A 12,827-nucleotide genomic window follows, 5' to 3' on the forward strand; every position below is an offset into this window, starting at 1 on the left:
GCACCCCTCATTCTTCATATTTCTTAACTTCTCATCTTCACACTCCCTGTCTTCTTAAATTCTCTGTATTTTGCATGTTTAGAACCCAACTCCTTGGCTATGACTGCTGACCAAATTCATTAATAAAACATCTTCAAGAATTAATTGTTAAGCAAAACTTATATAATGATCGATTGAAAATGGAGACTTTTCCAGCTCTCCTCACCCCAAACACATAGATACGATGTAGATGTATGCATGCAACCACATCTGCATTCTATAAAATCATTCAGACCTAGATGAGACTCCACACTTTAGACCTCATGCAGTAGAGTATACTATTTAAGGATACCATTTCTTGACTCTGTCTTACATGGACAGTGGAGTAAAATCACTTCCTACTCCTGGGAGAATAGCTGAAAGGAGGATTCACAGGTGAGGGCAAGCAGATTTTCAGAAGAGTGAAACAACTTTGCATTGCAAATGGAATGGCCTGTATTTCTGGGATTTGTGCTGGATTTGGAGCCCCAAAGATGATAGGCAGAGTTAGAAGTGACTCTGAAAACAAGTTTCCAGAATGTGTAAAATACAGGAGCTGGTGCTGGGTGAGTGAGTCAAACCATTAACTGGCCAGATGGGGGCAGCTATTGGAGGCAACCACTCTTAGGCTACTGTGGTGATTTTTCAACCTAATCTATTCCTTCACAATCTCTCAGTTATTGAATTCAGCTTGTGCCTTTTAGAATAAACAAAAAATTGGGGTAATTATAAAACAACCTGGCTATAGCTGCTCAAATCATAACAATGGAACCCGTGGTTGGCTAACAGGGAAATATTCTGAAATGTGGATTCCATATTACGGACATTCCCCTGCCCCAACACACACACATACACACATGCACACTTGTGGCCTTAGGTTCCATGAGAAAGCTATCTCCTTTCCAAGCCTTAACCTATTATCCCTAAATACCCCTCTGGTTCTAGGTTTGGTACTGCAGGAGGAACAAGAATGAGGTATACATATTTGCATTTAATAATTTTAAAAATTCCCATTAGCTTCTATGTCTTGTCTATACCACAGGGAATAGAAGTAAGAGTATTAAATTTCCCAGCTTCTCCTCATCTCAGGATCTGGACATGGCCTACACACTGCCAGTGAAAGTATTATGAGATTTGGGAGGTGACAAGCATGCTGAAGCCATCTCATGCAGTGGACACGAGGGTGTCACAGACAGAAGTCTTGGCAGCAGCAGCCTTGTGTTGCCAACACAGTCCTTTCCCCGGGGCTCCAGAAGAGCTGTGATGTCCACAGTGCCTTCCCACAGGCTCCTGACCTCTTGGAGTTAAGGGTCTGCCCTGACCTATGCTCCTCCAGGCTTCCTATCACTTTAAAGGTATAATTCCATCTAATACAGAAGAATTGTAATAAACAATTCTGTTTAGAGTGTCTGCAGGAACTTCTATTTCCAGACTGAACTCTGACTAGTACAGTGGCTCCTCACCATTTGACGTCACCGAGAAGACCTCACTCAGGTGCCCTCAGAAATCCCCTCAGACATAGGAAGCCAGAGAGGAGGGACAGGGGACCATGAGTCGTGTCTGCATAGGAACTTCTCTCCTGTCACAGGGAAAGGGAAATGAAAGTATTTTCTTAAGATTCCCAAATTTGGTAATCTCATGAAGAGAACCAATCAGTGTTTTAAAAAGAAGCCATATCATAAGTTGCTGGGCAACACCTTAGGTTGAAGGTGCTGTTATGACAAGTAAAATATTTTTCTGGAAAGAGTCTCTGAGTTAACTGTATATTCATTGAGCAACTTTAAAAAACCAGGAAGTATGATAACCAGCAAAAGGTAGGCATAGAGAAATTATACTTGTCTTTTCCTCTGAAAGAGGAGACAACAAGCCTAAATCATAGGGCCAGATCCTCAGCAGAGACTGATACGGTAGAGCTCTCATCTGGCCCATTCCTTTGCATCCAAGAAGTGTATTCCTTAACAATCTTAGGGCAAAACTGTGCTGTGGGTCTCCTCCAAGTGATCTAGAAGTAAGTGTCAGAGAATCTTCAAAGCCCTTAGATGCAATCAGATAATCCATAATGTATAGGGTTTTTTCCTCCTCATGATTTGTGAGGGCACCTGTGGGGCAGGATAAGATCTCAGCACAACAGTGTAGAAAATCTACCCTGAGCGTATGTGTCATGACTGATATTAAACAGTGAACTCACCATCTGATGAGCTGCCTCACTGCCAGGTCTCTCTTCCCTGGAAGTATTCAGAGTACAGCCCTTTCTATGTGTGGTTTAATTTTTCCTTTCTACTGCACTGTACCTTCAGAAACATGAGGGTCAGAGAATCTTAACGTTCAGTTTTCTTAATGGTGAACATCAGAATAAATTCTTAGGATCAAAACTTCAATAAGTTATGATATGAGGAGAATTTTCAGAATTGTAACATGAGGAAAGTTATGGTAAAGCCCTCCTGCATGCTATTATCTCTATTGCTCCCAGTAAAATAAGCTCTGCCCAATTTAGTCCGCTTTATTCATCGATCTGAGTCCTCACATGAGGTGTGTCCCCAGAAGTCTACTCCAATCTCTGGTCATATTTAAGATGGTAGGGATCACAGTCCACTCTTTCCAATAACCACTACCTCTGGTGTCTCTACAATTCCTCTCCGGCTAGGGGAGTGTTGACACTCAGAGTTTCTCCTCTAATGTTCTCTCGATATAGCACAGTGCCAGGGATGCCCAGCTCTTGGGCTGAGTTTGCCATCTGGGAATCTAGGACACTGGAGGACAAACCTAGAGCAATAAGAATTTTCTGACATGAAGCTCTGTCACCCACTACTGCCAAGATTCAGGCATTCTCCATAGCATGACAATTTACCTTCTCTTTAGATGATTTGTTGTCCCTTAAATAAACTCCCCAGCTGTTGCAGCACAGAGGCATAATTGGTCACTAACTGTCATGTAGGGTGTTTCCATTGATTTTGTTCTCACTAACATGCTTCAGGTACATCCCTTTCTAGAACTTGGATTGGGATGAAACCGTCTGTGGGTGAATATTATTTTCAAAAACTTGATTTTTTGCTGTTTCTGTTTGGTTGTGTGTGGTTTGTTTTTGTTTTGTTGATTGATTGATTAAGAACTTTACTTGTTTGTCTAATGAATGAAGTGTTTCCTTTCCTGACCCTTTACGAGAGCTCTTCCCTTAGCAACAGATGTGTCATTTCAAAACTTTTTCTGATTGGCTTCAGATCAACCTATTTGAATTTTAATCAATCTGACCCTATCATACCCCGCATTCTCTTTTCTTTTATTCTTGTCAGTTCTGCTCCACTCTTAAGCTCTACTGACCTCCATCAAATCACCAAAGGAGAAAATGGCCGTAAGTGGAGTCCCAGTGCTAGGATTTTTCATCATGGCTTTACTGATGGGCCCCCAGGAATCACGGGCTATCAAAGGTAAGTGCTGAGGGAAGCAAAACTTGGGATATAAGCTCTGAGAGCATTGGAGAGATAAACTGTAAATATTTGCAAGACAGTCTTTGGAGTGAAGGAAAAGTGTGGCAGACATCATATAGTTTAAATCTGAAAGTATTTTTTAAAATGTAGTTTGGAGGAGTTTTGTTCTTTTCTTAAATTGAAGTCGGTCACATTTAGTTAAGAGGGAAAAAATGGTATTGATTAATACCATTGACTTTGAGATAAGCCGACTTGAGGAAATATTTTCTGAGAGGCATTAACAAGCTATCCTCTGGGCTTTGATTTCTTTTCCTGGAAAATTAGTATATTTTGAAATCTCACATCATTTTGTGGGAATTCAATAAGAAAAAATTTGAGAAGTCCTCACAACTGGTTCTTAGCCAAATACATGGTAGTTATTTTTTGGCAAGTGAATCCTATCAGCATATTTTAAGCACAGACGTATTGAAGATCACCAGAAAGGGAAGTTACCAAAAACAACATTCTATCCAAAGGACGGCAAGGGCAGGTATGCTGATGCCAATTGCATTTAATTTACTTCCTCTTGGGAGAAGGATAGCCCCTTCACCACTTCAGTGGATCTATGATCTATGGTCACTGCTACTTAGTGATTTTCTCAAAAGAGTAGAACAGTGAGTAAGGATACGGAGAGTTTTTTTATTATTCTCTGCCATCTCCAGAGCAAACGTTTACTACTGTGAAGATGTATTGTGAAAAACTATCCTTCACCCAGACTGAACCACACTGAGGTGTCAGGTACAATGGAAATAAGTAATGTAATAATCCAGCTCCAAGACCCATGATAGCAATTGTAGGTTTCTATTGCCCCAAAAGAGCCACAAATGGGGATGCATACATGATAAAGTAGAGGCTCTTCCCTTGGGATGGAAGGGGAAACTAGAGGTGGCTCTGTTCCTTAAATACAAAGCAGTTTTGAACCTAAAATGCTGATTATAAGCCTGATGTTGTGCTAAGAAATTACTTACCTCATCTCATTTAATACTTTTTTTTTTTTTTAACAGACAGAGAGCATGAGTTCACAAGCGGGGTGGGGAGGGGCAAAGAGAAAAGGAGAGAGAATCTTAGGCAGGCTACACACTCAGGATGGAGCCCAACTTGGGGCTCGATCTTAGTACCCTGAGATTATTACCTGAGCCGAAATCAAGAGTCGGATGCTTAACTGACTGAGCCACACAGGCGCTCCTCATTTAACTCTAAAAACAAATTCAAGGTAAAAGTGAAACCACAAAACAATATAATAGGATATATTATAATAATACAATAGGAAAACAATATAAATACATAAAATATCGATTCAAAATCACTAAGTAGGGAAATACCTAAATAAGAATTAAGGATTTAATTAGATCCAGAGTTCAGAACCCAGACTTTTAAACAGCGTTTCCCTCTTCTTAGTATTACCGTGTTCTGATAGATGCCCTAGAATTCTTGTTTAACTGTATTTAATGCCTGGGAAGAGACAGGGAGTGAGCAATTCCCTTTTAGGAGCCGCTGCTGGATTTCCAAAGAGGGAACCGTTTCTCAGCTAGTAACACGGAAGCTAACAACAGCTTCACAAGACTCTGGGATTTTCAGGCCTCATTTCCTTCAATATGCCCTAACTCTGCCCCTTTACTTCACCCCTCGCAGCTCTGTTCAACATGGATATCCTGCACCTGAGCCTCATCTTCCAACTTATCCCTCTTCTCCATCACTCCTCCATTCCACATGGCCAATCCCCTTCCACTGCCCCCGCCCACACATTTGTCTCACATCCCGGGTTCTTCTTCCTCTCCCCCTCCTGGTTCCCACCCTAACTCTCTTCCCTGCCTTTTCAGAGGACCATGTGATCATCCAGGCTGAGTTCTATATGACCCCTGACCCGTCAGGCGAGTTTATGTTTGACTTCGATGGTGATGAGATTTTCCATGTGGATTTGGAAAAGAAGGAGACGGTGTGGCGGCTGGAAGAATTTGGACGTTTTGCCAGTTTTGAGGCCCAGGGTGCCTTGGCCAACATAGCTGTGGACAAAGCTAACCTGGACATCATGATAAAGCGCTCCAACCACACCCCAAACACCAATGGTACCTGCTGCACTCCTAGACACGGGAATCCTAACTTTGAAATAGATGCTTCAGCTTGTTATGTTACGTTATTGTAACTGACTACCCTTCCCATGGGCCCTGCCTCGCCATAAACAAGTCCCTACTTCTCACATCACAGACTCAAGAACTTTCCATGAGTTTGTTCCTTTCCTGATGTGCTCACATCTTGTCCCTGCCATCCACAGTTGGTCACAGGTCATTGCCCCGAATCTCTGCTGGGGGAACCAGGAATGAAATTATCTCCAGTACCTAAAATATCCTTCTATATCTTACACCACAACACTGGTTCCTGTTCATGGGGGAGAACATCAGAGATAGGTATCCGAGACCAGGGCAGAGTTTCCATGGCTTTTTCTGCTTCAGTGGGAGGGAGAGGGGCTAGCCTAAGCAGGGAAGGCTAATTTCTCTCCTATGTCCCCAGTACCTCCAGAGGTGACTGTGCTCTCAAACACCCCTGTGGAACTGGGAGAGCCCAACACCCTCATCTGTTTCATCGACAAGTTCTCCCCACCGGTGATCAATGTCACATGGCTTCGAAATGGAAACCCTGTCACCACAGGAGTGTCAGAGACAGTCTTCCTGCCCAGGGAAGACCACCTTTTCCGCAAGTTCCACTATCTCCCTTTCCTGCCCTCAGCCGATGATGTCTATGACTGCAAGGTGGAGCACTGGGGTTTGGACAAGCCTCTTCTCAAGCACTGGGGTATGGACCATGCTTCTATCTCCTTTCTTTTATGATTTCCTCCCGTGATGCCTGTGTCTGTGCTTTGGGACCCAGAGTCCCCTAACTCGTCCATAACAATTGCTACAATTCCTATTCTTTGCCTTCTCCCATTATTCAGCTCCCCCCACATTTAATCTGCATTCCCTTAATACATCATTCTGTCTTCCTCTTATTTAGTTGATTAATAACTATTCTTCTGACTAAATACCCTACATTTGGTTCTAAGTGCTACTCCATACCACAGTCATTACTTCCGCACTATAGTCTGTATCATTTTTCCCCAGAGTTTGAAGCACCAACTCCCTTCCCAGAGACAACAGAGAATGTGGTGTGTGCTCTGGGCCTGGTTGTGGGTCTGGTGGGCATCATTGTTGGGACCGTCTTCATCATCAAGGGCATGCGCAAGGTCAATGCTGGTGAACGCCGAGGGCCTCTGTGAGGCACCTGCAGGTAAGTTCGATGTGGTCAAAGTGAAGACCTAGATGGAATTATCCAAAGGAAGGAAACAGAGTGGAGAAAAGGATGTATGATATCTTTAAAGGAAAATGATAGGAAAGTCAAGACTCTTGATTTATCTTTGTTAGGACAGAATCAGACATTGTCATCATCTGGTATCGCAAAGCTTCAAGATCCCATATTCTTTCCCATACATGTGAACCTGCACCATGATTTAAGTCTTGGAAATTATCTCCACTACCTAAGACCGTTGTTTCACATAATACTAATGAATCAATAATCTAGAAAAGATTTGGGTACTTTCCGGTATATATTTTCTGAAACATTACCTCAGTTCAGAAATATTTCCAGAGCTTGGCTCTTTTGGATTTGGGATAAATTCACTACATGAAATGAAAATCCCTTGAAGGTCAATGCTTGTTTTTTGTTTTCCAATCGGAAAAGTGGTACTGAAATTTCTATGAGAGGGTAAGCCATGGTCTGCTTATTCATTCTCACTTGGAGAGTGGAAGGTGCAGTTCATGTTGGAAAGGTTGCATTGACTAGACAGAGGTCAGATGAATATTTAGAGACTTTTCCAAAGTCAGATGATTAAGGGAGAAGAGGAAGGAATCTGAAAAAAGAGCTTAAAATGATTGTCTTAACTTTTTAACTGTGTGTGTCCTGCTACAGGCAATGGAGTTTCCTAGAGAGAAGATCAATAAAGAAAGCTGTGCTTTAATTCCTTCATAAACCTGGCAATACTCCACCTGTTCACCTCGCTGAAGATAACCATTCTTCCACGTTTTCCAGACCTTTAGCTATTCTAAGAATAATGATGCCTTCCTGATCTGTCCAGATTCTGACATCTAGTTATTCCCTGTTTGTTGCCCCTTCTTGGGTCTGTTTTCCTCCATTATCTACCATCATTTTAATATCACCAGGTAATTCCTCTGGAATAGACCCCATAGGATCCTGTCTCTGCTATGGAACCTTGTGAATGTTCAATACAGATATCCCTTCTACACTTATTGCTTGTGTTTCTTCAAACTGTGATTGTGATTTTTTTGAACATAATAAACTGATGGGTCTGAGATGAAGTTTTGGAATCTAAGCCAGTTCTTCACAGGGACTAGGGTTTAAATGTGTGATTCTTTCACCCTGAAATGTATGATGTTGAATGTACATGATAAGTTATGTAAGCAATCAGAAATATCTAAGTTTGGGGCACCTGGGTGGCTCAGTCAGTTAAATGTTTGACTCTTGGTTTCAGCTCAGGTCATGATCTCAACATCATGGGATCAAGTCCCATGCAGGTTCAGCACTCAGTTCGGAGTCTGCTTGAAATTCTCTCCCTCTACCTCTCCCCCTGTTCACACTTACTAAATAAATAACAAATAAATAAATAAATAAATAAATAAATAAATAAATAAATAAATAATCTTTTTAAAAAAGAAAAGAAAAGAAAAGAAATATCTAGGTTCATTAAGACCATGCCTCATTCACAACATCTGCAACTAATCCAGTTGATACGGTCCAGTCCCCCTTTGGAAAACCCTAGAGTATAGTTTGTTTTTTGGGAGAGCTCTACTTAGGAATGGTTTCAGAATCTGGTTTTGGTTCTTGATCTCCAAGTCAATGATCTATCTGATTATTTGGTAGAATGAATGACAAAGCCTGGCGTTTAGCCTCAGATAATGAGTGAAACTATTGATGGGGAGCAGATGGGAGTGAAGAGAGGACCAGAATAGAGGAGGATTCATATATATTACAGGATTTACATATCAATGGCACCCACTCCAGGTTTATTGAAAAATAGGATTGGACACTGTGGATCAACATTACCCATTTTCTTAACATGGTCTTTGATGCCTGTTTCATTACCAGAAGAATGGTCTGACTTATTCCTGAAATAATCTTGAATTGGATATGTATCCCTGAGAAGAAAAATCAAGTAAAAAGTGGGAAGTTGGGTGGAATATGACATTAAAATTGAATGAAAAAATGTTTGAGACACAGTGGGCTACTGCTCAGTTATCTGTGAAAGTATTACTTGATATTTATTTCTAACTGGTTACCAGAGCCTACCCCAAACCATGAAGATCAATAATCCTGACAGTTAGATAGAGTGGCAAAGAAGGGCTGTTGAATGGACATCAACTTGGGCCTTGTCTTACTGTACATTTACTAGCTGCGTATTCAGTGATACCTTACTTAACCTACCTGATTCCTTTCATGAAAATACTGATGGCAGTTTTTACCACACTGAGTTATTATAAGAATCAAAGGACAAATGCAAGAAGAGTAATTAAGTGCCATGCGTAGTGAACACAAAAAACTACAAATTCCACTATTTTTTCTCAAAATTTTTACAACCAGATGATAAAAATCCCAGAAAAGTGCAAAACAAAGCAAGATGACTTTGAAAGGTAGCAGAATATGTCATCCCAAATATACCACTCCGGCGTAAGGATTGTTTTGAGCTGATAAGGTGGTCTCAGGTAATAAAATTGTTGTAGATCACTTGTTCGCTAAAGAAGGAGTCTGTGCCATGCACGTCATTGCAAATAGCAAGACTTCGTTGATGGCTGCATAATATTCCATTGCATATATATATCACATCTTCCTTATTCCTTCATCTGTCAATGGACATCTGGGCTCTTTTCATAGTTTAGCTATCATGCACATTGCTGCTATAAACATTGGGGTGCAGGTGCCCCTTTGGATCACTACCTTTGTATCTTTGGGGTAAATAGCCAGTAGTGCAATGGATATGTCCTACAATGGCTTTATTTTCAACTTTTTGAGGAATCTCTATATTGTTTTCCAGAATGGCTGTACCAGTTTGCATTCCCAACCAGAGTGTAGGAAGGTTGCCCTTTCTCCTCATCCTCACCAACATCTGTTATTTCCTTACTTATTAATTTTAGCCATTCTGACTGGTGTGAGGTGGTATCTCATTGTGGTTTTGATTTGTATTTCCCTGATGCCGAGTGATGTTGAGCACTTTTTCATGTGTCTGTTGGCCATTTGGATGTCTTCTTTGGAGAAATGTCTGTTCATGTCTTCTGCCCATTTCTTCATTAGATTATTTGTTCTTTGGGTGTTGAGTTTGGTAAGTTCTTTATAGATTTTGTATACTAATCCTTTATCTGATATGTCATTTGCAAATATCTTCTCCCATTCTGTCAGCTGTCTTTTGGTTTTGTTGACTGTTTCCTTTGCTGTGCCAAAGCTTTTTATCTTGATGAAGACCCGATAGTTCACTTTTGCCTTCATTTCCCTTAACTTTGGCAATGTGTCTAGGAACATTTGCTGTGGTCTAGCTTGACGAGATTGCTGCCTGTGTTCTCCTCAAGGATTTTGATGGATTCCTGTCTCACATTTAGGTCTTTCATCCATTTTGAGTCTATTTTTGTATATGGTGTAGAGAAATGGTCCAGTTTCATTCTTCTGCATGTGGCTGACCAATTTTCCTAACACCATTTGTTGAAGGGACTTTTTTCCATTGAATATGCTTTCCTGCTTTGTTGAAGATTAGTTGACCATAGAGTTGAGGGTCCATTTCTGAGTTCTCTATTCTGTTCCATTGATCTATGTGTCTGGTTTTGTGCCAGTACCATACTATCTTGATGATTACAGCTTTGTAATAGAGCTTGAGGTCCAGAATTGTGATGCCACTGGCTTTGGTTCTCTTTTTCAACATTCCTCTGGCTATTAGGAGTCTTTTCTGACTCCATACAAATTTTAGGATTATTTGTTTCAGTTCTGTGGAAAAAGTTGATGGTATTTTGATAGGGATTGCTTTGAATGTGTAGATTGCTCTAGGTAGCGTAGACATTTTAATGTTTGTTCTTGCAGTCCATGAGCATGGAACATTTTTCTATTTCTTTGTGTCTTCCTCAATTTCTTTCATAAGTATTCTATAGTTTTTTGAGTACATATCCTTTGCCCCTTTAGTTAGATTTAGTCCTAAGTATCTTATCGTTTTGGGTGCAAATGTAAATGGAATCGACTCCTTAATTTCTCTTTCTTCTGTCTCGTTGTTGGTGTAGAAATGTAAAGGATTTCTGTGCATTGATTTTATATCCTGCCACTTTACTGAATCCCTGTATGAGTTCTAGCAGTTTTGGGGTGGAGTCTTTTGGGTTCTCCACATAAAGTATCATATCATCTGCAAAGAGTGAAAGTTTGATATCTTCTTTGCCAGTTCAGATAGCTTTTATTTCTTTTTGTTGTCTGATTGCTGAAGCTAGGACTTCTAGTACTATGTTAAAGAGCAGTGGTGAGAGTGGACATCCCTGCCCTGTTCCTGACCTTAGAAGGAAAGCTCTCAGTTTTTCCCCATTGAGAATGATATTCACTGTGGGCTTTTCATAGATGGCTTTTATGATATCGAGGTATGTACCCTCTATCCCTACACTGTGAAGAGTTTTAATCAAGAAAGAATGCTGTGAGGGGCGCCTGGGTGGCACAGCGGTTAAGTGTCTGCCTTCGGCTCAGGGCATGATCCCGGCGTTGTGGGATCAAGCCCCACATCAGGCTCCTCCGCTATGAGCCTGCTTCTTCCTCTTCCACTCCCTCTGCTTGTGTTCCCGCTCTCGCTGGCTGTCTCTATCTCTGTCAAATAAATAAATAAAATCTTTAAAAAAAAAAAAGAAAAAAAGAGAAAGGATGCTGTGCTTTGTCAAATGTTTTTCCTGCATCTATTGAGAGGCTCATATAGATTATATAGTTCTTGTCCTTTCTTTTATTAATGTAATGTATCACACTGATTTGTGGATGTTGAACCAACCTTGCAGCCCAGGAATAAATCCCACTTGGTCATGGTGAATAATCCTTTTAACGTATTTTGGATCCTATTATCTAGTGTATTGGTGAGTATTTTTGCATCCATGTTCATCAGGGATATTGGTCTGTCATTATCCTTTTTGGTGGGGTCTTTGTCTGGTTTGGGAATCAAGGTGATGCTGGCCTCATAAAAAGAGTTTGGAAGTTTTCCTTCTGTTTCTATTTTTTGCAACAGTTTCAGAAGAATAGGTATTAATTCTTCAAATGTTTGGTAGAATTCCCCTGGGAAGCCATCTGGCCCTGGCCTCTTGTTTCTTGGGAGATTTTTGATTACTGCTTCAATTTCCTTGTTGGTATGGGTCTGTTCAGGTTTCTGTTTCTTCCTGGTTCAGTTTTGGTAGTTTATACATCTCAAAGAATGCATCCATTTCTTCCAGATTGTCTAATTAATTGATATATAGTTGTTCATAATATGTTCTTATAATTGTTTGTATTTCTTTGGTGGTGTTGTGATTTCTTTTCTTTCATTCATGATTTTATTTATTTGGGTCCTTTCTCTTCTTTTTGGTAAGTCTGGGTAGGGGTTTATCAATCTTATTAATCCTTTCAAAGAACAAGCTCCTAGTTTTGTTGATCTTTTCTACTGTTATTTTGGTTTCTATTTCATTGATTTCTGCCCTAATCCTTATTATTTCTCTTCTCCTGCTGGGTTTAGGCTTTATTTGCTCTTCTTTCTCCAGCTCCTTTAGGTGTGGGGTTAGGTTCTGTATTTGAGAACTTTCTTGTTTCTTGATAAAGAAGTGCTATATACTTCTTGTATATAGTTTCTTGTAGTGCTATATGCTTTCCTCTTAGGACCTCTTTTGCTGCATCCCAAAGATTTTGAACAGTTGTGTTTTCATTTTCATTTGTTTCCATGAATTTTTAAAAATTCTTCTTTAATTTCCTTGCTGACCCATTCATTCTTTAGTAGGATGATCTTTATCCTCCAGGTATTTGGGTTCTTTCCAACTTTCCTCTTGTGATTGAGTTCCAGTTTCAAAGCATTGTGGTCCAAAAATATACAGGGAATGATCCCAATCTTTTGGTACCAGTCAAGACCTGATTTATGACCCAGAATGTGATCTATTCTGGAGAATGTTCCATGTGCACTAAGAAGAATGTGTATTCTGTTGCTTTGGGATGGAATGTTCTGAATATATCTGTGAAGTCCATCTGGTGCAGTGTGTCATTTAAAGCCCTTATTTCCTTGTTGATCTTTTGCTTAGATGATCTGTCCATTGCAGTGAGGTGGATGTTAAAGTCCCC

At 40.4% G+C, this 12,827-nt stretch overlaps 1 protein-coding gene across 1 annotated transcript; it reads left to right on the forward strand.

Annotated features, from left to right (window-relative positions):
- The first annotated feature begins 3,283 nt into the window (after window positions 1-3,283).
- On the forward strand, window positions 3,284-7,828 carry LOC123790954 (HLA class II histocompatibility antigen, DR alpha chain). Its single transcript, XM_045795562.2, has 5 exons — window positions 3,284-3,443; window positions 5,303-5,548; window positions 5,991-6,272; window positions 6,578-6,743; window positions 7,422-7,828. The coding sequence occupies exons 1-4, from the start codon at window positions 3,362-3,364 to the stop codon at window positions 6,730-6,732; spliced, it is 765 nt and encodes a 254-aa protein (XP_045651518.2). The 5' UTR covers window positions 3,284-3,361; the 3' UTR covers window positions 6,733-6,743; window positions 7,422-7,828.
- The last annotated feature ends 4,999 nt before the right edge of the window (window positions 7,829-12,827 follow it).

This window comes from Ursus americanus, chromosome 32, assembly GCF_024610735.1.
Source record: "Ursus americanus isolate L20-20 chromosome 32, mUrsAme1.1.p, whole genome shotgun sequence".
NCBI classification, from domain to species: Eukaryota; Metazoa; Chordata; class Mammalia; order Carnivora; family Ursidae; genus Ursus; species Ursus americanus.

Bases quoted from the DNA above. Each gene is read 5' to 3' on its own strand.
- LOC123790954 (XM_045795562.2), top strand. From the start codon at position 3,362: ATGGCCGTAAGTGGAGTCCCAGTGCTAGGATTTTTCATCATGGCTTTA. The intron at 3,444-5,302 runs GTAAGTGCTGAG...CTGCCTTTTCAG, and splicing joins GGAATCACGGGCTATCAAAG to AGGACCATGTGATCATCCAG. The intron at 5,549-5,990 runs GTACCTGCTGCA...CTATGTCCCCAG, and splicing joins CCACACCCCAAACACCAATG to TACCTCCAGAGGTGACTGTG.